This window comes from Littorina saxatilis, linkage group LG2 (assembly GCF_037325665.1).
Source record: "Littorina saxatilis isolate snail1 linkage group LG2, US_GU_Lsax_2.0, whole genome shotgun sequence".
In the NCBI taxonomy this organism is placed as follows: Eukaryota; Metazoa; Mollusca; class Gastropoda; order Littorinimorpha; family Littorinidae; genus Littorina; species Littorina saxatilis.
The window spans coordinates 4,690,155-4,716,688 of NC_090246.1; the positions used below are offsets into that span (position 1 = coordinate 4,690,155).

Here is a 26,534-nt window from a genome sequence, read left to right on the forward strand (position 1 = left end):
TTATTTTTAATAATCACTGAGACTCGGCATGTAACCTCTACGTATTGGTTCAAATCACAAACAAACCTCAATTTCAACCAGTCCAGCCCAGTAGCTGGTTCCAACCTGCTTGGTAACTTTCTCGTGCACATTGTCCTCGCTGTCTCTTTACATGTGTTGGACTTTTTGAATCACCGAGCCTTTCAATGCTCAGCAGACAATCACATCAACCTCTTTGTTCAAATACTCGCACTCATTGCAGGTTTAACAAAGCTATGGGACCAAAACATGATAATGTTGCTAATAACTATGGGACCAAAACATAATGTTGCAAAGAGTGTCAGGTTGATATAACGTGACATGGTTTGTGAAAAAAATGAAATGAAATTGTCAAAAGCAAATTGTAGTGGCTTGCTACCAAGCACTGTTAGAGAAAACTACGCAATGAGAGAGCCAGACTTGATTGCAAGACTTGAAAAAGACGTTGCACTGATACCCTGCAGCTGTCCGACTGTGTGTGCATTAAGTTATTTTAACACTGCTGGAGTGGTTGTGGTAAATATATACAGGCTTCTGGTACATGTGTCTTCCGCAATGTATTGAAATGAAAGATGTGCAAATAATTTGATGCACAGAAAATCTGGGCTTACTCAGAAAACCGTTTTTAGCTTAGAACAGATAAGTGTTGTTTCAAAAACAAAGGTTTAGATTGATGAATCACAAGCATAATAAATAAGTTTTGAAACAGGAAAAAATAGATTAGAATTAACACTTGTCTGTGATAGTATTTGCCAATTTTATGGTAGTCTTTCTTTGTAACTTAACAAAGGTTAGAGTGTAACATTCCAAACGCTTAGTAAGTGAAAGTCTTCTAAAATAACAGCATGATTTATAACAATCTTAGGGAGACCAAGGTTGAGCACGTCACAGGTCATTGTTAAGACTACAGGTTGACTACAGGGCCGGTAATAGACAAGTTAAGCCATCCTCCATTAGGCTGAGAGTACCTTGGTGGTAGTCAAGGGTTGCCAAGAGGAGGTAACTTCAGTGCAGCAAGGGACATCAGAGGAGTAACTGAAGTGATAAGTGCAATGGGACATGTCGCATATTTGTGAAAAGTACATGAATGGAAGCCGACTCCGTAAGGAAGACAGCCTTACTGGTGCTCAAGGGTTGCGTAAGTTGCGCAACCGGGTCAAAGGTTGCGAGAACGTTGCGATAGGTCGTAAACATGGGCAAGTAAATGGTCTGCAAGTAGTAAACATGGCTTGGTCCGTACGGAGTCGGCCTTTTTTTCAAGGACTTTTCACAAGTATGTGAAATGATTTTGGCCCTCGCTTTTATGACATCATTCTCCTCTGAAACCCTTGCGGCACTGACTTCACCGACTCTCAGCAACCCTGGACTACCGCTACAGTACTATCAGCCTAATGGAGGATGGCTTAACTTGTCTAATCTGTGTTTTAGTGTGGTTGTCCAAGTCTTGCCCCATTAAAACCAAGGTTCTATTCCAGTGTTCTGGGACACGATTGGTCGTTGTTTTGGCCTGCTCTGCATTATGTTCAGTTTGTTTTGCAATTAATTGCTTGTGCTTGTAAAATGATTGTTTCTAAAAAAATGATATGTAAGACTGATGTTTAATCAGACCTGGGAACCCATACAATGTCGCCGTATTTTGTACGCTTGATTGTCTAAAATACGATCAGTACGGTCGGTGGAAAAAAATACGATCAAACAAATTCATGGACTACTTTTCTTCACAAGCGCATCTTTAAGCCGACCCAGTGTTTGGGAGGTTTGAATGATGTGTGGAGTACACTCATTTTTCTGAAAATACGCCAAGTTTCTTTGAGAATGCTTAGTCTAAGTGCAAAACAGGGGTTCCCAGGTCTGTTTAATGCTGATTCAAATCAAAATATACAACCTATTCTTGTTGCTGTGTGCTGTGATGTGTGTCAATTATCATGGTGTAACCATGGTTACAAGAAACGTACCCCACCTACCCAGTGCTGGGTACACACACATACAGGGGGGTTCTTTAAAGTTGTGCTTTTAGCTTTGAAATCTGCACATTTTCTTTTCAATACATGTTTAAATCATTTTTCTAAGGCTAATATTAGCTAAGCTTAAAAGGTGAAAGAATTGAGGACTGAATCAGTGCTTGCCTAATTTGGCTGTCATGTACCCTAGCTAGTCTTATTATGCTTGTATGTCACTTTCAACCATCTTACAACTGTAAGTTTGTCTGACATTAGAGCATTGTCACAGATCTATAGTTGGTACAGCAGTGTATGCCAAAGGAAGACTGCTACAGCAGACAGCATTACTTGTGGTTTGCCATACATGGGATTTAGCTTGGCAGAGGGCAGTCAGCTTTGTTGAGGAATTTGCAGAATTTCTTGCTCACCGGGTTATGTGCGTTGTTTTCTCGGGGCAAAAATAAAGTCACCATTTTGTTGTCACGTTTTGCTATGCAGGTTTGGCTGTTATTTTTATGTGAATTTCAAGGGATTTGTGTTTTGTATGAAACATTTTTGCAATGAAAACATGTTAACATTTCGTGCTGACTTAAAAATGTGTTTTCACCAATTATTTAATGGTTCATAATACTTCTTGCATTAATCTCTTTGTGTTTGATGTGCAATGCTTTTACAATTTCACCTTCAAATGTCAGGTTTTGTGTGGGTGATATTTATTTTAATTGCAGTAGTGCTTCAGCTCTACTGTGAGTGTGTCTTTGTTACTTCTCTCTTGCTCTGCTGAGCTGAATAAAGTGCAACAACTTGGGTCTCTATGACAGATCGTGGTTTGTTGATTCTTGTTTGGGATTGCGACTGAATGTGAAGTACATATTGATGGTGGACGTAATATACTCATGTAGAGTTTTTATGTACTTTTGCAACACCATCTCAACCATGCTAATTCTTGACATTCAAATGTTCTCTTCTGCCGTCTGTGGTCAGCACACACATCCACACACACATACACACACACATGTACACACACACCACACACACACACACACTGAGCTCAGTAAAACACACTCAACTTGTGAATACTTTGATCTGTTGTCCTTTATTAAATAATGATCACATGAGAGAGGGCATAAGGTCAAGGTCAATGAGATGCTGAAGGTCAAGGTCAATGAGGATGACAGCTGACAGTGAGTAAGGAAGAGAGGCAGGATGGAGTGTGTGTCATGAGGTGAAGGGAGTGCACCCCCCCCCCCCCCCCTCATGTGTTTGTCAACTTGCAGTAGAAACCTCTCACAACTAGGGGAGCACCAAATAGTTCCAACATGTGTGTCAATATAGAGATATACCATGTAATGTTTGATGTGGCGTGAAACGAAACGAGTCCAATGGATGAAATGATATTCGGCCCTAACGTACCAATTTTCACTGGCCCTGTTATCCCCTCGCTTAGGCTAAAAATAAATACACAGGTATTTGCAACATAGGAAAAACAAAAGAGCACGTCAATAGTTTCGCAAACGGTCCGAAGGTTAGCCCGTGTATTGTAAAATGAACATTTTCTGCTTTAGCCAGAGACGTTGTACCTGCATCACAACTGCCATCTTGTAGCAAAGAAAACACTGCTTGCTAAGTCAGATCCAATACATATTGCCAACAGATTAACAAAACATGTACAGGCATTTGTGTTGATGCCATATTGGTCCTTTTGTATGAAAGGAAAAGTGAACCTTAAAACTGAAAGCATCATAGACTAAGGTTATACAGAAGTCAAAATCTGCTTATCCCTGTAGCATTGTATTGCGTAGGTAGGTTGTATCAGCCGCCACTGTAAGGGCGTGTCGACCTTTCTGTCGTCAACAAACACAATGGCGCTCTAGAAGAAAAAACCCACAACTTATTCTCTGCTATAACAATAAAAAAAAAAAGAAATTGGATGCTGTATTCAACGTCCGAGTCCTAGCTCAGATAAAGCTAAAAAATAAATATATATTTGGTTCATCTTATTGCAATAAGGTAAGGAAATATTGCCTCATTTAAAACAGAAGCCTTCAACTTGAAGTCAATTCATCAAATCCCCTCCCACACCCCAATCAATTTGTCCACATGCACGTAAGCGGGTACATAAAAGCTGTGGAAACGCCTAGCCTGGCAAACACACTTGTTTTCCACTGGGACAGAGACTCATAACACTTCAAGCAAACTGGCATTTGATTGGTCCCTGAAATCTGACAAACCTCTTCAATTTCATGTAACATTTTCTGACTTTTCTAACTTTAAGAGACAAAACCAACCCCAACCATCCAACCCCCACCCCCCTCCCAACCTTCACACCTGCAAATATAAAACAAAGTATCATTCTGAATGATGAAGCATTTAAAACCAAAAACTGAACATAAATAAAAACATGCTCAGTTTTGACAGCAGAATTGTACTTATAACCAGTATGAACCGCATTCATTGTCTCTGCATTTAGTAGGAAAACATTTCATAGATTTCAATTTTCATTTTCATTGACAAACAGACTGTATCTTCAAAACAAAACATTGCTGCACATATTGTTGACATTGCGAGGAAATAAAAACAGAAGTGATTCAGATCTAACAAGACGGAAACATACAGTCACAGTTTTCTTATCTCTGCATGTGACAGACATCCCAGCAACAGTGAAAATGGCTAAAACCTGTCTGTGTTTGCTGTAGTCTTGACAGACACACTTCTGGGGTGGTGTGCACGAGGAAGTGAGCACCTGGGTGGGAACCAAGTGCTGGGTTGGTTTGGGTGAAACTGAGATTTGTTTGAGATTTCACCCCATCCACCCAGTGTTCATTTCCCCAGTGGGGTACTTTTTCGTGCACGCTACATCAGCTAGACAGGATGTTTATTGCAACCCTATGTCTACAGGTATAAAAAAAGGTATGACGACTTGTAGGTCAATAAGACAAGCCACAGAGAGAGACTCTGGCCACACAGCGAGTTTCCAGCCTCAGAGAGACTCAAGTTTTCTACATGTAAAACTACTGAGAAGTTGAGGCAGCGGAGATGTGAGGTTTTAGAGAGGTGAGATCGACAGCGAGATCAGAAGAAATGTGCGTGGCGTCAACGCTTGTCTGTCTTGGCGTTGCCTCTCACTTTTTATCAGCTGCTGATTCAAGAGGGTTGTGAAATGTATGTGTGTGTGTGTTGTGTGTGTGTACATGTGTGAAACATTAAAGGATTGGGGAGAGAAAAAAGAGAGATCTGATGAGATAGGTGATGAAATGAATGAGCAAGCAATGGGACGATTCTTTGGCTGAGGTTTCTGTAGTGTAGTAATGGTAACTGGTATCAACAAAATCTCACAAATCATAAACAACTTTTGATCAGGCCGGGGGTCAGAACCAAGCATCATGGGAAACACAGACAGGCAAGAAATCAGAACAAGGGGGGGGGGGGGGGGGGTGGAGTTGGGGGGGGGGGAGGGGTTGTTGTAGGAAACAGATGGTTGATAGTTAATGGAGGGTACGGTAAGTTTTTCTCTCAGCCCACAAAACGTTGTCTTTGTACATGATACAGCAGTGACATGAAAATAAATTAGATGCTTTACACAAATGCGGGTTTCTCTCTTTTTACAACAAAATACTGTCAACACTCGTCGGGCCGTCAGGGAGATGCTACCTTTGTGTTTGGGGGAGGGGGGAGGGGGGGGGCAGTGGAGGGGGGCACAAGAAGGGGGGGGGGGGGAGATACAGGAAGTAACAGAAGCATCGGGAACCAGTACTGTGCTAGAGAGCTATACATTCACTGTCAGAACTGTACACTGAAAACGGGGACAATAAATATGAACATTCATTCACATCAGGTTTTCAGACGGAATCACTAACGACAATTCACAACGAAACCTCCCTAAGTCCGTTTCAGCAGAAAAACACACAGAGTGTTGATTTACCCTAAAACCCTTGCATCAAGTGATTCCTTTCTTCGAGTGCCAACAGGGCCTTTCTTTCAACAACTGACTAGGACTAGAGAATCTGTGATCCTGACAATCTGTGGTTACCCAGTGATAACACTTGACATTCCATTCTCTGTTAACTTGTCTGGAAAGCGTAACCACCAAACTAAATCTCCATGCATGTGTCAGTGCTGCCTTAGTGTGCCTTCAATGTTAAATTCTCAATTTCTCTCAGGAATCGGGGGCAAAAACAATTTGTAAATTACATAATTTTGCGTTATGCTCCTGGCGTTTAAAAACTAGAACAGATTTAAGACTTTCTTTCTTTATTTGGTGTTTAACATCGTTTTCAACCGTTCAGGGTTATATCGCGACGGACAGATTTACGACACCATTTTCTTCATCAGTAGGTGTTTCAAGCGCAACAGGCTTGTGTCTTGGTCCGTGTGAAGGCAATTCAGAAAAAAAGCAGTTAAACAAATAAAAAGTGTATATATCAGCCATTCAAATTTTGGGAAGTTGATTTTTGCGTACAGTATCTGTTCATTTCATTCAGTGGCAAAATCTTAATTTTCAATATCAACAGACAATATCAATTTAACCGCGTTTTTCAATTATTGGAGCACAAACAAAAGAGAGAGAGAGAGAGAAGCAAGTCACGTAGAGCTGCTATCAACATGTCAAATTATCTCTTGTTGAAAAACAGTTTATCACACCGTTTCACATGCAGATTTATTCAAATCCTGAACACATCTACTCTAAACATGGGGGGCGGAGGGGGTGGGGGTAGGTGGGGATTGGGGGGAGGAGGGGGGGGGGGGGACTTCAATAATTCGTCCTCTGTTTTGCACCAATATGGATAAACATTACACAATAATTTGTTATAGAAATCGACTCTCTTTTTCCCTTCATAGTAAATTTCTTTGTTTCAAATCCAATTCATGGTTCCAATTGACAAAACACTTTTAACAGTTGTGTTCCGCTGATGAAAAATGAGCATGCTCTTGGGTGTAAAAAAGTGAAATGATTTCTTTGGATTTATACGTCAGTATTGTACGTCCAGTGGTTGTGCCTTGCGCACACAGCCTGCACAGCAGGGGTCAGGGGTCAGGGGGTCTATACACACAACGCCACCTCCTTCCCTCCTGGACCTATTTACACTTATAGACATTTACACATGTACAACCCCTCCCTCCCTCCCTCCCCCCACCCCCCAAACTTGTCCCACAGTGGAGTGAAGAATTGAACAGACAGGGGACTTTGGGCTTCAGGCAGCTGAATAATAAAAATTCATTCTTAAGAGTTAATCTTAATGATCCCATCATAAATAACATTAACACCTCACAGAACAATCAAGTCCTATAAAAATGATTTGTTGTCATAAAAATGATTTGTTGTCGGAACTTGGTTCTCTCATCAAAATAAATGCCAAAATGGCCTGCAAAACTTGTGTAAAAATAGGCATCTCACTCTCAGCGTTGGGAACCCGTGTGCCTTGGAAAGTTCTAAAAGTATGTATCAAAACTGTCCGTCAAACCAACACTGTCAGAGAGACCATGGTAAACAGTAAAGTTGATGTTGCTGGACTAATGGTGTAAAAAGCTGGTTTGTAGTTTTTGCATAAAATGAAAGAGAACGTGTCACACAATATTGCGTAAAACTGATAATTTTGAGAAAGTCAAACATAACAATTTGTCTGGGAAATAAATGTATACAGATAACAAATCCACTTGAAAAACATACATTTTCATCCAATTCTAACAAATGATCTGTCATTCTTTCCAACAAACAGAGCTGATTGGTACAGCCACTTCAAAAAATGGTTGCACATTTTGAGTTGCGTTAGCAGTTGCAGATATCAAGTGTCAAGAGACGCGTTTGGATTCTGCCGCCGAGATAAAGACGCTGAGTGACCTCTAACCTAGCGGAGGGCAAGACAGCGCGGAGGACGAGACGACGAGAGAATAAAACAGAACACGGCGCCCTGATAGAGAAAAAATTGCTGCATATAAGAATTGCAATGGATGAGTGTTCATCCCAACACAGATCACATTCACAAGGACTTGATATACAAATGGCGCACTTGTAGTCCTCAACACGGCCAACGGGGGTACATCTGAAAAATCAGACACAAAAAAACAGAATAAATTGTCATCGCACACACTCCCTGATCCCGTCGCGTTCACTGCTGCTGGGCGCTGGCCAACTGATGGGCGTCACTCTTTCACCGTCAGCCTATCAGCTTTCACCGCCATCCACGGCTGGGTGGCGGGTACTGAGCGGCAAACAGGCGAGTACTGAGCCGCAAGCAGCTCCCTCTACGAGATGTTGCCCAGCACAGACAGTGTAGCAGTGTTTGCATCTTGTTATGTCCTTCTTCCGTGGCAAGATTCAGTCACCGTGGCAACGACTGCTACTCCCACCACCACCACCGTGCAGTGAGGCGGAACCACTGCTATTGGCCGGCGCACCACAATATTTGTGTCGTCGTCACGACAACCAGCTTCAGCAGTCTCCACTTGCCAGCAGGGGGCGCCAGCTGTGCCGCCAGCATTGGTCACATGATGCCCCTCCCACATGATTGGTCACATGATGTCACATGATATCCCGCGAGTCCCCGCCCACCACACTCCAGTGCGTGTATTTTTAAACAATTGCGACACAATGTACAACACCAAACAGTGAGATTGGAGGGCTCAACAACATGATTCCTCTGACACAACACGTCTGTAAGATCCAGCCCTTTTCAGGGCTAGTAGTACTATTTTACTGTACTTAACGTAAATTTGTTTTTTTTGCGTTTTAAGTTTTGTTTTGCTGCCTCTAAAACATCCGTGCCAGTGCCGACGAACACGCACAATGTCTTGATATGATCCGGTGCGGCTGAGGGTGAAGGGAGGTCACCCCTGTCTCCTCTCCTTCCCCCGCCGTGGGACCATGCACAACAGGTCCGTACCGTCCTGTCTCTTGTCACCGTCCCTCACGACACAAGGGGGACCACTCTGACGTCCTGGTACGATCCACAGTCACTCAACGCAGCAGGGAGCACCACCCACACTCCCGACCAACGCCAGCGTACGGGGGCCCAGCCATCTCACTGGCAATGAGGATGAGATGAAATGAACGTGGCGTCAAGTCCCTTGCTTCACCTCACTTTGGCCAACACGTTCCATCAATAATTTGTGGAGTCAGTCCGGTGCCGAGAATGGCGTAGTTCACAACCAAGAAGAGCCTGCACTCCGCAAGCCGACACAGCCGAGGAGGTGGGGGGAGAGAACAGCCACACACGGTTTCCGGGAAAACAGCCGGCCGTGTTTCCTCCCTCGCACACTCCTGACTGCCGGTGGGAGCTGGACACAGTCCTCTGCACTCTGTGGTCAAGTTGCTCTCAGAGCAGCGGTCATCACAATGGGTTCTGGTTGCCCCGGGCAACCCTTCACTCTGCCTGGTCGAAGAGACTGAGGATGTCGTCGGTGGGGCCGTTGGTGGTGCCCACGTTGTCCTCGGACCCCAGGTACATGGACAGCTCCTGGTCCGACAAGATGTCCGGCAACAGCTGCAACAAATACAACATGACACTCAGCTCAGTGTGTCACATCTAAGTGTGCTTATACTAACCTCACATCTCACAACTTTATTTTTCAAAATAAAGGATTTAGGCTTAGCTTAATCTTCCAACCTGTCCTTTGAACATGTACCACTGATCACAATGGAAAGAAAAAGCCACAGAAATTCCCAACCAGAGAAATTTCACAACATGTATCAAAAAGTAGCTGCAGGTCTATAAATGCACCATGCTTGTAGGGACGGTTGCATGCTTTTAGTTATACTCTTTTGTTATTACAATTTCTCGCTCAACTTTGGGATGTAAATAGACATAAGAGGTGGAATCATCGTTTTCCTTCCACCTTAACAATAAGAGGCCATTCAAAGAAGTTGTGTCAGGAGAAGGACGGGAGGGGGAGGAACAACTTACATCCAGTCCAGACGGCGTTGCATCCCCGTTGAGGCTGGCCTCGATGTTAAAGTCGGCCAGGTTGCCGCAGTCCAACCCCACACCACCCCCACCGTTGCTGGGCATTGATGTGGGGGGTGCTGATGACGATGTTGGCGGGGGATGGGAGAGGGGGTGGCTGCCGTTTTGCTGCTGGGGGGTGGGGGGCCCGCACTGCTGATTGGATGGCGTTTGACAGCCAGGGGGCAGGCTGGGGGGTCGAGCCCCCGGTGCTCCTGGCTGCGACATTTGGTTGGGGTCCCCTAACACGTGTGGAGGGAGGCCTGGTAGACCCTCCCCTGCACCTGTAGCAAAACAAGGGGCAACAGGTAAGACATGGCAACACTATACAGGTAAGACATGGCAACACTATACAGGTAAGACATGGCAACACTATACAGGTAAGACATGGCAACACTATACAGGTAAGACATGGCAACACTATACAGGTAAGACATGGCAACACTATACAGGTAAGACACGGCAACACTATACAGGTAAGAAACAAGTGCAGGTTACACAACCATGTTCAGCTAGCAAAAAAGAGCATTGGTAAAAAAAATGTCAGTAGTCAACAAAATCTTCTCAAGGTTTACCAATGATGACCTGAATTTTGAAATGTCTCAATTAAAACTCTCCTTAAAATGGCCAGAGCATGCTCAGCATAAAAGTGCTGCGTTCTTTCTCCCTGAACTCAAGTTAAACAAACGTTATTGCACAGACATTACGAATACAGATTTCCGGCATATACCGGAAGAATCCCACCCATGCAATAATAACCAGAAGACATTATAGCAATAACAATGATAACACATTATAGCATTACTAATGGTATCACATGACAGCAATAATAACGATATGACATGACAGCACTATGAAGGTGGAAAGGATGATTACCTGGATGTGACTGGGGGCCCATGGGAGGGAAGGGGGAGGAGATGGGTCCCCCCATGTTCATGTTCCATGAGTTGACTGTGGGCAGTTGCGTACTGGATGGTGACGTGGGCTTGTTGTAGTGGGAACACGATTCTGAAACAACACACCACTCGTGTAGGCAACAGGTATGACATGGACACACTGTGTTCTACAAGACTCTCCATTCTTCTCATTTGTCATTCACTTCTAACTGTGTTTCCAGGCATCATCTATTGAGCTTGTGACAAAGCAAGTCTAATATTAATACACACAAACATTGAGCTCTTATCAAAGAGCAGAACATAACTTGGTTTCCCACAAGCTTAATATCAAAATGCTCATAAGTCTCTTGTGTTTTTAACCAAACATAGAAGGTATCTTTGGTGTGATTGTGGTTCAAAATGCCCAGGTAATTTCTATGAGGGTCAAGCAACAAAGAGCACTGACCACTCTCCTCCTCCTTGATGGACTTGATGGGCACGGGTTTCCAGCTGGCCGCCTGGTCGATGGTCACCTCCTCAAAGTCCGTGTTCTTGAGGCTGCTCAGGATGGCCCAGATGTACTGGTCGATCTCAAGGCCCTCCAGCAGTGCCGTTTTGCTGTGACACAATACAATACAATACTGTGCAATACAATACAATACAATGCAACACATTACAATATGATATAATACGATACGATACAATGCGATGCAATGTGATGCAATGCAACACAACAAACACAATAATACGATACGATACAATACGATGCAATGCAATGCAACACAATACAATATGAGCATGAGACTGCTCAGTATGACTCAAATGTGGTTGTCCTTTAACTCAGATCTGTTCAGAGTGCATGAGTCCAGAGTATCCCTGTGACTATCGTCATCATATCTCAATTCCATAACCATTAAGTCTTCACAAATTCCATAACCATTAAGTCTTCACAAATTCCATAACCATTAAGTCTTCACAAATTCCATAACCATTAAGTCTTCACAAATTCCATAACCTTTAAGTCTTCACAAATTCCATAACCAGTAAGTCTTTACAAATGTTCTCCAATGCATTCACCATAATAATTACATTCTAATGTCGTTTAAACATTTCATGAGCGTTAACATCAGGGTAAAGAGCGCTGAAAGAAAAGAACTCACTTGCACACCGGACATCGCCATGTGCCACGCTCACAGTTCAGCTTGAGGTAAGAGTCCAGGTCAAAACACTGAAACACACCAACATGTACAATCAGTTGAAGTCAAAGATGATACATAACACAGGTGTTGTTGCTGGCAGCTGACATGACGAGACACACACCAGCTTTCATCCCCAGAAATATCACTGCTCCTGTCCGATTCATTTTACAGACAGTACCCCCCTCTCTAAGGTGGATTTAGGACAAGAACTGTGACTGGAGTTATTACTTCATCTTCCCGCATAGCCTGCCACTGGACGCCAGACCCTTGTTCTTCCTTGGCAACAGTAAAACAGCAGGGAAATTATCCATTTTCAACATAAATGGAACATGTTCACTTTGCAAGGAGAAAAGGTAAAAAGACTGACGACAGACGGCAGAGAAATAGCTCAGTCAGTGGCGGTGACTATCATATAACATCTTATCCTTATCCATATATGTGCGCGTGTGACCATCTTTTGTCATTTAAGCCGTAGTTTGCTTGGTGTTTTTGTTGTTTTATCCCAGTTATTTGTATGCTTTGTATGCTCTGTATGCTCTGTATGCTCTGTATGCTTTGTATGCTCTGTATGCTCTGTATGCTTTGTATGCTCATTACATTTTTGCTCCTTTGTTTCAGAATGAAATGTTAAAGCACCTGGAGCTAATTGCTGGGACTCACGCTATAGAAAAGCTATTTATTATTATCATTATTATTATTATTAATTTGTTGAGTTCCAGCTGTGACCATGACCTACCTGTATGTGTTTGCAGTCGTGGCCGCGGGCAGGTAGCTGGATGCGCTGGCAGGTGATGGGGCACTTGAGGGGGACCTTGATCGCCGTTTGCTCCACCCCGTCTTCCCCGTTGAGCGTCGAGCTGCTCGACACGTTGGAAAAGTTTCGCTTGACTGCACAGGAGAAATCGTCATTCAGGTTAGTGCTGCTGCCATTATCTACTCTTCTGTTGCCATTATCTACTCTTCTTGTCAAATATGCAATTGAAGAACTGTCTTTTAGCTTAACAACTAAATAGTAGCGCCCACAGAAAGGACCGGCCAAAAGTGTCCGTGACAGACAGCGGGTGGATAAAGTGAATTGTAGAGAACAAATGCTCATCTGGGATCATTGGGATGGTCGTTGTGTGCAGGTGGTCACTTTAGAGAGGTGGTCGTACAAACAGGTTTGACTGTATCAAGTTTGACAATGTTGAAGTGAATTGCAGCATGAAACAAAGCTCCGAGTTGTACAAAGCGTATCACGGCTATCTGTCTGGGATCAGAAAATGAATCCGTGATGTGGGATTCTGCTTGCACTTTTACAATCATGTAAATTTAGGACACATTTCTAGTGTCCCTTCTCTCCCGTCTCCGTAAAGATGACCCCGCCTCCTTCTACACGTTGCACTACAAGTCATCAGCGTGTACAAGCAGGTTACCCAAATGTCTTGCAAAGATGACCCCGCCTCTTTCTACATGTTGCACTACAAGTCATAAGCGTGTACAAGCAGGTTACCCAAATGTCTTGCAAAGATGACCCCGCCTCTTTCTACATGTTGCACTACAAGTCATAAGCGTGCACAAGCAGGTCACCCAAATGTCTTGCAAAGAAAAGATGACCCCGCCTCTTTCTACATGTTGCACTACAAGTCATCAGTGAGTACAAGCAGGTTACCCAAATGTCTTGCAAAGAAAAGATGACCCCGCCTCTTTCTACATGTTGCACTACAAGTCATCAGCGTGTACAAGCAGGTCACCCAAATGTCTTGCAAAGATGACCCCGCCTCTTTCTACACGTTGCACTACAAGTCATAAGCGTGTACAAGCAGGTTACCCAAATGTCTTGCAAAGATGACCCCGCCTCTTTCTACACGTTGTACTACAAGTCATCAGCGTGTACAAGCAGGTCACCCAAATGTCTTGCAAAGATGACCCCGCCTCTTTCTACATGTTGCACTACAAGTCATCAGCGTATACAAGCAGGTCACCCAAATGTCTTGCAAAGATGACCCCGCCTCTTTCTACACGTTGCACTACAAGTCATAAGCGTGTACAAGCAGGTTACCCAAATGTCTTGTAAAGATGACCCCGCCTCTTTCTACACGTTGCACTACAAGTCATCAGCGTGTACAAGCAGGTTACCCAAATGTCTTGCAAAGAAAAGATGACCCCGCCTCTTTCTACATGTTGCACTACAAGTCATCAGCGTGTACAAGCAGGTCACCCAAATGTCTTGCAAAGAAAAGAAATATGAAGGAAGCGTACTTTTTGTAATACAGTGTTCGGCGGGCAGCAGTCGTTTCCTCAGCAATCCCTGCAGGACCGAGCGAATGCTTGGCCGGTGAACCAGTTGCAGGACAAACAGGTGACTCTGTAACACAACAAGTCATTGTTATAACAACATACTTCCATTCATGACAACTTCAAACTACGTTAAAATAACTCAATTAAGTTGTGAGCTCAGAAAAGTTGAATTAAAACCATACATTATCCCCACAAACAGAAAGAAAAAAAAACAAGACAAAATTTTGACTAAAAAAACTCATGTAAAAAAGTAGAGGTTGGTGTATCAAGAGCTGTTACTTGCAATTTCGTCCATTTACAGGAGTTACTTCCCTTACACCCTTTTTCAGAAAGCTTTCAACACTAAGATACCCTCCAAGCTCCAGGCCCTTTCCCAACATGTATTTCCCAACATGTATTTCCCAACATGCATTTCCCAAACTGTACACATGCTCAGCACCATACCAGGAGCTGACTTCTCACTGATGTCTCTTTACACGAGTTACTTCCCTTACACCCTTTTCCTGACCAATTTCAACACTTTCATACTCTAAAAGCTCCAGCAAAGGACATTTCTGCATTTCCCAAGCAGCATACTAGGAGGCGACTACTCACCGTTGTCTCTTTACACGAGTTACTTCCCTTACACCCTTTTCCTGACCAATTTCAACACTAGGATACTCTTTACGCTCCAGCAAAGGACATTTCTAGGCTGCATTTCCCAAGCAGCATACTAGGAGGTGACTTCTCACCGTTTGTCTCTTTACAAGAGTTACTTCTCTTACACTCTTTTCCAGACTTTTCACAGGACTTTCCCTGACCTATATTCTCCACCAGTCAATCGGACAAAGTTCAATCTGTTGTGTCTGTTGTGCTGATGTTGTGTTGTAATAAATGTATTGACGACAAAGTTCAATCTGTTGTGTCTGTTGTGCTGATGTTGTGTTGTAATAAATGTATTGACAACAAAGTTCAATCTGTTGTGTCTGTTGTGCTGATGTTGTGTTGTAATAAATGTATTGACAACAAAGTTCAATCTGTTGTGTCTGTTGTGCTGATGTTGTGCTGTAATAAATGTATTGACGACAAAGTTCAATCTGTTGTGTCTGTTGTGCTGATGTTGTGTTGTAATAAATGTATTTGAAAAAAAGACAAAAAGAAGGATGTTGACTGACACAGCAGCACGCCGTGACGGTGATCTGGATGGTGTTGCGGCCACCGTTACACACGTCCTTCAGGTAGAGGGGTTTGTGTGACGACTTGTTCTCCCCGCGCTCGATGTTGAGCGGCGTGGCGTTGACGCTGACCGTGACGGAGGCCGGCCAGTTGGTGTTCATCTGTCGGTCTTCGTGGTGGAAACACTTCAACTGGAGCTCCAGGTCAGACCTGTCAACACACACACCATCTCCTGTCAAGCTTGCTTCATGGCCGCTTCATATTACAGGGTCTGTGCTAAGGAAACTGACCAATATCTATCTTGGCTGACAGTCTTGTTGTTTGGTTCGCGTGTGATACGGGTCTCTTGTTCTCACCTAGACATCTACAATGGTCTATTTTGCATTACACACACAGAGAACAAATGTGCACAATACAATTACATAGGTGATGAGGGAGTCACCATGTTGGGCAATAATCTGTACATTGTAAAACATCTGGTGGAGCGACTCTGTTGCTGCCACATTTCCACTAGGAGGAAGCCTCCCACATTTCCCAGCAATGGGACAATAAAGTAATGAAAATGAAAAAACAAAAAAACAAAAACCACAGCTTAATATTATGATGTGTGGTAAGAATTGTGTCAAGGCGTACCTCCAAACAAGTGTCTGGTAGACGCTGTCCCTCAGGTGGAACTCGTGGTTGCTGACGGCCAGGTTGTGCTCCAGTCTGAACGGCGTCAACACCACTCCATCACGCACCGGGAACGTCAACCGCAGCTCTCCGTCTTCTGTGCACGCAGTGGATAGGTCTCGTTTTAACACAATACATGCTTGACAACACATAGCAATCAAAACAAGTGTATAGGTCTCAGTTTAACACAGGCATAGATTGGTCATGTTTGACAACACAAAGCAATCAAAACAAGTGTATAGGTCTCAGTTTAACACAGGCATAGATTGGTCATGTTTGACAACACAAAGCAATCAAAACAAGTGTATAGGTATCAGTTTAACACAGGCATAGCTTGGTCATGTTTGACAACACAAAGCTATCAAATACAGTGATAAGCCAACAATATTTCTTCTTCGTTCATAGGCTGAAACTCATGCGTTCACTTATGTTCACTAAGGTGCAAACGAGAAGAAGAAGAAGACAAACGTTCACTCATGTTTTTGCATGAGTGGGTTTTTACGTTTAAGACCGTTTTTACCCTGCCAATTCAGGCAGCCATATGCCGCTTTTGGAGGAGTTGATAATGTTTGACAAGACATAGCAATCAAACACGGTGATAAGCTAATAGCATATATATAGAGCAATTCATGTAACACAATTTCAATGGGACTACAGGGGTGTCGTTTGGGTCGGCCCTTCGGCCAATTGCCGATTTTTTTTTACTTTGGCCGAAACTTTCATGTCCCTATCGGCCAAATGTCTGAAGAGTATTCGCCTGAATCGGCCAACGTTTGTCCAGTTGTTTTTATTGGTCAGGCTTTGATTGCTAAAACTGCTGCCGATGTACTAAGTCAACTGACCGACGTTTATTTTCTTCGCGAATACCAAAAACGAAACATCAATGTTTTGAACGGAAGCCATTGACGAAAATATAGATGCCAGAGTGGTTTCCCTTGTCCAAGGGAAACCACACTCTTGGCGTTTGCGTCCGCCAGTTCGCGATAGTTTATCAGTCAGTCAGTGCTTTCGATTTGGATTTGAACATCATGTCGCAACCAAAAAAGAAAAAAAACTAAGTTGGCCAAGGTTTGCTACCCTTCGCCAAGGAAAGTGATTCCGGACAAAATTACAGCAACACCACGAATGTGGACAGTGTCAGTGTCAGTGGTAGTAAGCTTAGTGTTGTCGAGTCGATCGAACCAGACGACATAGCAGACGATAGTCACCGCGAATTGAAATCTGCTGAGCCAGATAATGAAAAGCGTCCTCCAAATCGTGGTTTTCAAGCATAATGGCTCACCCTACACAGTCTTTTATTGGTGTTTCACCAGTCGTGTTTCCCAAGGCTTGTCAAGATTTGCACAAGATTCGAAGAGTTTTACTTTCAAGAACTTAAAGTTAAAGGTTTGAAAAAGTTTCAGAGAACTGGTGTCTGTTTTAGTTAAATCAGCAAAGCTGATTGTTTCAGATGCAGATGGGGAGGGGGGGGGGGGGGGGGGGGGGGCGGGGGCGGGGGGGGGGGGGGAGGTGTTACTGGGGTTCCTGACCCATCCCCCCCCCCAAAAAAAAAACTAATACAATTCTGTAATTCTGTCTGAAGTTTTTTTTTTCTGTCTGTGAAGCCGGGGGAAGAGTTAATTGTGTAACTGTCACAGTATGAGACATGTCTTCCTTCTAACCATACTATAGACGTTGGAAGCAGATATCAGTGAAGATAAATTGCCATTATTTAATACTAACGTTAAAAGAAATGAGTGGCTGCTGACACCAGTTGATCAGAAGAAAAGCCACAAATTGTTTATAAAATAGCTAAAATTCTTCAGCTTCGGGGACCCCCCAACGGGACTCTGGACCCCAGGTTGTAACCTCTCTCCCCCCCCCCCCCCCCCCCCCCCGGCTTAACTGTGTTCCTAAGACAATTTTGTATGTATTGGTGTTCCCCTCTTGAGTCTTGTGCTTCAATGTTGCGGTGACTTTGGATGAGCCAAAATAATAGCCGAATATTTTCCAAGATGTCCTAAAGCTTTCTGACAGTTTCGGCCAAATGTCCCAACATTAAAATGTCTAGCAACACCCCTGGACTATTTTCATGTTATTTTCACTAAAACTCTATACTGTATATATATATATATAAATAAAAGATTAATTCAGAAAATAAAGGGCTCATATCCTGAAATTCAATGAAAGACAGTAATCTTGTTTCATCATAGAAGGCTTGAAATTTGCGACCACATGAGAGACCCATTTCATCAGACAAAGCCATTTCATGAGACAAAGCGTACCAAGCGATGAAAGACACTCACCTCGTTTCATCATGCGCGGCTTGACATCCGGCGGGAAGGGCTTGATGTCCGGAGGGTAGCCGGGTCCCGCCTGGGGGGTGATGGGGGGCGTGGGGTTGCCATGGAGGGGACTGTGCTGGAACGTCTGCTGGTGCACCTGACAATCACACACAGGTAAAAACGTAAATAACAGTCACACATACAGGTATCAACATCAATAACAGTCACACATACAGGTAACAACATCAGTCACACATACAGCCGACTTCTCATCAAGTCTATACAAATAAAGAGATACTGAAAGCAACAACAACAACAAAAACAAGTGTTCTGCAATGCAAAGGAAAGGCAACATTTTGATTCATTTGAAATCCAAAAAAAAACCACCACAGAACAGTGAAGCCCTCTTCCTTCCCGTTACTCAACAGGTCACTCAGGTAATTGTCATTGTGTTAGGTGGGCTCGCTTCCCGTTACTCAACAGGTCACTAAGGTAATTGTCATTGTGTTAGGTGGGCTTGCTTCCCGTTACTCAACAGGTCACTAAGGTAATTGTCATTGTGTTAGGTGGGCTCCCTTCCCGTTACTCAACAGGTCACTAAGGTAATTGTCATTGTGTTAGGTGGGCTCCCTTCCCGTTACTCAACAGGTCACTAAGGTAATTGTCATTGTGTTAGGTGGGCTGGCTTCCCGTTACTCAACAGGTCACTAAGGTAATTGTCATTGTGTTAGGTGGGCTCCCTTCCCGTTACTCAACAGGTCACTAAGGTAATTGTCATTGTGTTAGGTGGGCTGGCTTCCCGTTACTCAACAGGTCACTAAGGTAATTGTCATTGTGTTAGGTGGGCTCCCTTCCCGTTACTCAACAGGTCACTAAGGTAATTGTCATTGTGTTAGGTGGGCTCCCTTCCCGTTACTCAACAGGTCACTAAGGTAATTGTCATTGTGTTAGGTGGGCTCGCTTCCCGTTACTCAACAGGTCACTAAGGTAATTGTCATTGTGTTAGGTGGGCTCCCTTCCCGTTACTCAACAGGTCACTAAGGTAATTGTCATTGTGTTAGGTGGGCTTGCTTCCCGTTACTCAACAGGTCACTAAGGTAATTGTCATTGTGTTAGGTGGGCTCGCTTCCCGTTACTCAACAGGTCACTAAGGTAATTGTCATTGTGTTAGGTGGGCTTGCTTCCCGTTACTCAACAGGTCACTAAGGTAATTGTCATTGTGTTAGGTGGGCTGGCTTCCCGTTACTCAACAGGTCACTAAGGTAATTGTCATTGTGTTAGGTGGGCTCCCTTCCCGTTACTCAACAGGTCACTCAGGTAATTGTCATTGTGTTAGGTGGGCTCGCTTCCCGTTACTCAACAGGTCACTAAGGTAATTGTCATTGTGTTAGGTGGGCTCGCTTCCCGTTACTCAACAGGTCACTAAGGTAATTGTCATTGTGTTAGGTGGGCTTGCTTCCCGTTACTCAACAGGTCACTAAGGTAATTGTCATTGTGTTAGGTGGGCTCGCTTCCCGTTACTCAACAGGTCACTCAGGTAATTGTCATTGTGTTAGGTGGGCTCGCTTCCCGTTACTCAACAGGTCACTCAGGTAATTGTCATTGTGTTAGGTGGGCTCGCTTCCCGTTACTCAACAGGTCACTGAGGTAATTGTCCTTGTGTTAATAGGGCTTGGCTGCAGTCAACGTTTCTGATCGCAATGTCAAGACCAATTCCAAACCTTGAGCAACAAGATATTGTGTATTGAGTCTCACCTGGTTGGGGTACTGTCCAAAGGCTGGCTGGGTGGGCGGTCGCTGCGGGGGGTACTGGCCGGGCATCATGTAGGGCTGGCCACCGTTGGGGTAGTGGCCCGGTCCCATCTGTCTCATGCCCTGTGTCATGTAGCCCGGCGAGGGCAGCGGTTGCTGGGTGGGGGGGAACTTGCCCCCGTACTGGCCAGGGTAACCCCCCATCTGACCGGGGCCTGGGCCGTACTGAAAACACACAAGCAGAAATAGGATTATGAGAAGAAATTTTTTTAATTGAAGACGATAAGGAATTCAACCTAAAGAACGATAGGAAAAGCTACAATATTTCACTGAGTCCAAAGAATAATAATATTAATAATGTCAGCTTTTATAGTGCGAACCACAGGAATCCATGCTCTCCGCGCTTTACATAATTCTAAGTATGAACTGCGCACACACAAAAATGACTACAAATGACAAAAATCAAGAACTGTTAAACAAGAAAGATTTTTTTTGGGGGGGGATTGTAAATTATCAAAAGCAGAGGTCAAAACCTTCACAAAGAAACCAACCAACCACAAAGAGCCACTCAGTAATGACATCACAATCAAACACAATGTGTTCTATTTGTCGATGGTATTGTTTGTGTTATTTAAACGGGCATTTGTTTGTTCACACAAGATTAGATATAATTCAGATATAAATATGTTACCACACTTAACATAAGCTTAGCTTGTTGTGAGGTCCCAGTTGTTTCTGTTGTACAATATATGCCACCCCAAGCTTTCGTTTAAATCAAACACAAAAGTGACCACGTACCTCCATGGTGCCGTTGGGCGGGTATGACATTTGGCGGCGGGGCATGTGCTGGTGGGGCACGCTGTACGGAGAGTGCCGACGGAACACGGACATGGTCGGCATCGGCCCCATGCCGGCCTTGCCCCCCATGGACCCAGGGCCCATGGCCATGTGACCCGGATGGCGCGGGGTGGGTCCCATGTTACCCGGGTAGTGGGGTGGGCCTCCGTAGGGTGGTTGGCCGGGCCCCATCTGTAGGGAAAGGAGGAAGATGGAGACGTTTACTTGTTGTTCAATGTAGTTGTGGTCGTGGATTGTGTGCATCGTCTGCTTTGTGCTTCACTCAACTCTCTGTCTCTCTCCTCTCTCTCTTTTTCCCTTACTCTTTCTTGCATCATCTCCATAGAATAAACTCGCTCTCCACACATTACTTACATAAACAAAACGGGAATCAGAGGCATTTCCTTCAATTTCAAAAGAGAATACCTGTTTGGCCGTAATCAATTATTCACACGTGCAATTAACCCCAAAAATGTGAATGCTTTACCTTTAACCCTAGGCTTCAACTCCCAAAACAACCCCAATGTTCACACAGCGAGATGTGTGAGAACCACTGCCTTTAGGAACACTTAGTGGCCACAGAGTTAAACTGTCACGCAGTGCTATCACTTAGTGGCCACAGAGTTAAACTGTCACGCAGTGCTATCATACAAAAGCTGAGATACTTGCCACAGTGCTGAATCTGAAGTTAGTCTGGTTTACCGACGTTTCAAAATTGGACAGCATCTGAACAACAAACAGAGGTAACACTCTGTCAATGTCTTGAACACCATAGAGGTTAACCTCTTTACAGTCATATTCACAAGTGCTTGATGAGGAATGGATCAGTTAGGTGTGAGTTTAGAGGGAGCGGTCAGCGACCATAAACTCTATTTAAACGAGACAGATATGCAGCAAAAGGAGGGGGGGGAGGAGGTGTCAGTAGAGGTAATGCAGGAGGAAGTGATAGCAGAGTCCCGTGGGAACGAATGCGGGGAATGAAGAGGGTTGGAGGGCAGGGGGGAGGTGATGAGTGAAGGAGAGCAGTCTGGAATGAAACAATGGTAACAGATAAGGGAGTCCGAGAGAGAGCGAGAGAGAGCGAGGACCGAAGTCATTAGTAGCAGCGCAGCGGCCAGCAAGCAAGTTCAGCGATTTTCAGTTCTGCAAACTATGGAGTTCAATTTTTCTTCTTGGGCAAAAAATCTGCCCCAACCTGTAATTGAGGTTCTGGAAAAAGAGGAGTTCACAAGCCTCAGTGCCTTGAAATATGCAGGAGAAAAGGACCTGGAAAGCCTTAAGTTAAAACGAGGCCACATAGTGGAATTAAAAGCGGCAGTGGCAGACCTGCAACAGAAGTACGGGGGAGGGCCGTTGCGTGCTGCCGACCAAGTGGCACCGCTCCAGGGTCTTCTTGGCAACATGGCCATACAGTCTGCTTCACCAGGTGAGACTTATTTACGAATTGTTGACTTCGTACCGGCTTCTATGGCGGTGGAGGAAGAGGTGACACTCGGGGGAGGTGTCACGCTCAAGCTGGCCAACAAATCAAAGTTGGAGAAAGTATCCCCCTGCCACTGGATCGTGGCAAATGCTAAAATAATGGCAAAACTCATGAACACCGCCGTGGACTTCGACCACGAAGCTTACCTCTGTTATACAGAGATGGTGGGCGAGCTCGGCGCAAGATTTTCCTGGCAGTCGGTGCTCCTTTACGATGATGAGTACAGGAAGCGCCAGTCTACCAGCGGGTTTGCTTGGGGAACCCCCAACCCCCACCTGTCCACAGTGATTCTCCGTGAGCGTGCCCAACAAGTTCCTGGCAACAAAAGCGGCAAGGCCATGACGGGAAGCGGCGGTATTCGACGACCTGTGGGACCCAGTGGGAAGGAGGTGTGCCTGCAGTACACAAACAAAGGCACATGCCTCTACGGGTCCCGCTGCAGGTTCGAACACGTGTGTGACACGTGTGGAAAGGAGCACCCCGGCAAAGACCACCAGGCGACAGCAAACACCAGTGCCTAGGATACAGCGCAGCGAACTGACAACACAACGGTAGGCCCCACCTATTCCAGCCCGTTCCCTCAATTAGATCCTCATGACTGTGCATTTTTGGGAAATCATGCATCTATTAGTGCAAAATCTCAAATGTGGCACTCAGTGCTAGAGGGCGATTGTGACAGAGAATTTTTGTTAGACGGTATACAGCACGGTTTTCGGGTAACAGAAAAACATAAAACATGTGTGTTAGCAGCAGAACAAAGCAATCATAAATCAGCGTACGATCATCGCGACGTGGTAGAACAAGAACTGTTAGATCAAATAGCAAAAGGAAATTATATAGTGGCAAGTAAGAAGCCAACGGTCGTAAGCGCACTAGCCGCGATCCCCAAAGAAGATGGTAGCGTTAGGCTAATTCATGATGCCAGCAAACCAACAGGTAGGGCAATGAACGATTACTCCATCCCTGAGTCAGTGAAGTTTCAAACAGTCTCTGATGCGTGCGCCTTAGCGAAGACAGATTATTGGTGTGCTAAAGTCGACTTGCAGTCCGCATATCGCTCAGTGTGCATCAGTCCGGATGATTATTGTGTAACGGGACTCAAGTGGCATTTCAAAGGTAAAAACAGACCGACTTATTTGTTTGACAGTCGACTTCCATTTGGTAGCAATGTAGGACCGTCACATTTTCATAGACTTTCACAGTCAATTCGCAGGTGCATGGCCAGGAGAGGCATGCCTGGTGTGTTAGCATACATAGATGATTTTCTTTTAGTAGCAGCAACAAAAGAGGAGTGCAACGACATGTTATTTTCTTTGATTAGATTATTGAGGGAACTAGGCTTCAACATTAGCTGGAAGAAGGTGGTGGGGCCCACCCAACGTATCACATTTCTTGGAGTCGACATCGACACGCGAAACAACACTCTGTCACTTGGAAGTGACAAACTGCAGCAACTGCGGCGGCGACTACTGCAATTTCGAGGAAAGAAGCGCGCGACAAAAACTCAGCTTCAAAGCATCGCGGGTTCTCTTAATTGGGCCTGTCAAGCTGTCAGAGGAGGAAAATTCTTTCTGCGGCGGATACTGGACACAATAAAACCCCTTCAGCAGCAGCGGCACAAAGCAAAGCTTTCTAGCGAATTCCAAAAAGATGTGCAATGGTGGCTTTCTTTTATGCATGTATTTAATGGAACAGTGTATTATTTCCACAATGCAAAACAGCATGTCCATGTGGACGCATGTAATATTGCAGCAGGTGCCTTTTGGCAGGGCGACTGGCAGTACACCTATTTTAAAAAAGACATGCCGGCAGCGAACAATTTACACATAAACTTTAAAGAAGTATGTGCTGTGTTACAAGCTGTGACACGATGGGCACCGATGTGGTGCGGACAAGAAGTGATTGTGCATACTGATAGCACTGTGACAAAATCAATTATCAATAAAGGCAGATCTACTAATAAGTATGTCAACAGCTTACTTCGGAAAATGGCATGGGAATGTGCTAAAGTAAACTGTAGCATTGCGGCGGTGCATGTGGCCGGTTGTGTAAACATTATGGCTGACACTATTTCACGTCTTCACGAGCCTAGGCGGCGCGAAGAGTTAGTGCGGCTGTTGACTTTCTGGCACCGGGGGAGACCCCCCAACGTGAACCTGTGTGATCATATGTCTGACCAAGCCCTTGTGTTCCTTCTTTCCAGATGAAGGATGCGAATAATGTTTATGTAAACATTGTAAACAAGACATTGTGTTCTTGGGCGGCGTGTTTGGTGTGTTTTTTCTTTGTGGAGTTCTCCAAAAAATCGAACTTGTTCCAGGACAACGGGAATCTTGATCCCGATAAGCAGCTTACACGAGATCGCGTGGTGATTTTGGAGACGGACAGTGTGTCAATAACTTTTCAATGGAGTAAGACAATTCAGCGTAAAGAACGCTCCGTGGAAACAAAAAGGGCTTCCTGCAATCCCTTCACATCCTTTATGCCCAGTGTCCGCAGTGACTGATATGTTTCATGTTTTTGGGACCGATGGGCCCCAAGGCGCAGGTTTTTTTCCGATCAAAGGATCTGATTTCAATAAGAAACTGCGTGTAACTGCTGCTGTTGCTGGAGGGGATTTCTCTAGTCACAGTTTCTGGCGGGGCGGCGCCGCGGGGGCGTTGAGTTGTGGTGTGCCGGGTGAAATCGTCAAGGTGATGGGGGACTGGAAAAGCACTGCTTACTTAGGTTACTTAGATCAGCTGCCGCCCAAGGTGATTGACTCGTATAGATTGCATATAGTCCGCAAAACACCTTCAACTATTACAATATAACAATCCTAACAAAATATTACCACTTCTTGAATTGGGCGGAATAACGAGTGTTAATTACTTCCTATTTGGGATTTATCTCTGTACAATGTTATCTTTCATGGTCATTGTCAGATGGTATTTTTCTCTGAAGTAAACTGCCCTCGTTACTTGGCCCAAATCAAATAAACCTTTTGGCTACGTATGTTGGTACGGAAGCGCGAGTCTGTGTGTGTGTGTGTGTGTGTGTGTGTGTGTGCAGTGCGTGCGTGCGTGTAGGTGTGTGTGTGTGTCTGCGCGCGCGCGTGTGACGGTGTCTGTATGCGTGTGTGTATTAGCCAGGGACAGTTGCCTAGTGTTCTACAATTGCAGCTAGGGGGGGGGGGGGGGAGCATTAGTGAGTAGTTTAAGTGTGAGTTTAGAGGGAGCGGTCAGCGACCATAAACTCTATTTAAACGAGACAGATATGCAGCAAAAGGAGGGGGGGGAGGAGGTGTCAGTAGAGGTAATGCAGGAGGAAGTGATAGCAGAGTCCCGTGGGAACGAATGCGGGGAATGAAGAGGGTTGGAGGGCAGGGGGGAGGTGATGAGTGAAGGAGAGCAGTCTGGAATGAAACAATGGTAACAGATAAGGGAGTCCGAGAGAGAGCGAGAGAGAGCGAGGACCGAAGTCATTAGTAGCAGCGCAGCGGCCAGCAAGCAAGTTCAGCGATTTTCAGTTCTGCAAACCCCCCATCCACCCCCTGGCATCCACCTATTAGTTTTGTTGACGGTTCGCTGCGTGCATTGTGTACCCCCCTTTTGGAGATGATTGCATTTGCATCATTTGAATCAATTTCCTGCATAGTATAACTATAATCAAAATGAGGGCTATATGTATGTGTTAATTAGTAATTGATGTTTTGTTGAATTCATTGTCATTTTGTTTTATGAATTGATATGTATGTAAACATTTGTTTCTTTTGTGTGTGTGTGTGTGGGGATTTATCTCTGTACAATGTTATCTTTCATGGTCATTGTCAGATGGTATTTTTCTCTGAAGTAAACTGCCCTCGTTACTTGGCCCAAATCAAATAAACCTTTTGGCTACGTATGTTGGTACGGAAGCGCGAGTCTGTGTGTGTGTGTGTGTGTGTGTGTGTGTGTGCAGTGCGTGCGTGCGTGTAGGTGTGTGTGTGTGTCTGCGCGCGCGCGTGTGTGACGGTGTCTGTATGCGTGTGTGTATTAGCCAGGGACAGTTGCCTAGTGTTCTACAATTGCAGCTAGGGGGGGGGGGGGGGGAGCATTAGTGAGTAGTTTAAAATGAAAATGAACTCAATTTACAACAAAA

The 26,534-nt window shown here is 44.6% G+C and overlaps 1 protein-coding gene across 4 annotated transcripts in view; it reads right to left on the bottom strand.

Moving 5' to 3' along the window:
• Window positions 1-6,691: 6,691 nt before the first annotated feature.
• LOC138958051 (zinc finger MIZ domain-containing protein 1-like) overlaps window positions 6,692-26,534 on the bottom strand; it is a 119,979-nt gene continuing 100,136 nt past the window's right edge. For 3 of the 4 annotated variants that reach the window (XM_070329105.1, XM_070329104.1, XM_070329102.1), the window contains 13 exons: window positions 21,602-21,658; window positions 20,894-21,124; window positions 20,099-20,320; window positions 18,365-18,500; window positions 16,041-16,176; window positions 15,407-15,617; window positions 14,214-14,319; window positions 12,709-12,860; window positions 11,934-12,001; window positions 11,240-11,391; window positions 10,775-10,906; window positions 9,860-10,182; window positions 6,692-9,439 (listed from right to left, as the gene is read on the bottom strand). In XM_070329105.1, the coding sequence (XP_070185206.1) occupies window positions 9,320-9,439; window positions 9,860-10,182; window positions 10,775-10,906; window positions 11,240-11,391; window positions 11,934-12,001; window positions 12,709-12,860; window positions 14,214-14,319; window positions 15,407-15,617; window positions 16,041-16,176; window positions 18,365-18,500; window positions 20,099-20,320; window positions 20,894-21,124; window positions 21,602-21,658 (2,046 nt within the window). In that variant the 3' untranslated portion in view covers window positions 6,692-9,319. The remainder of the gene's footprint in view (window positions 9,440-9,859; window positions 10,183-10,774; window positions 10,907-11,239; window positions 11,392-11,933; window positions 12,002-12,708; window positions 12,861-14,213; window positions 14,320-15,406; window positions 15,618-16,040; window positions 16,177-18,364; window positions 18,501-20,098; window positions 20,321-20,893; window positions 21,125-21,601; window positions 21,659-26,534) is intronic. The other variant, XM_070329103.1, reaches the window with a different exon arrangement.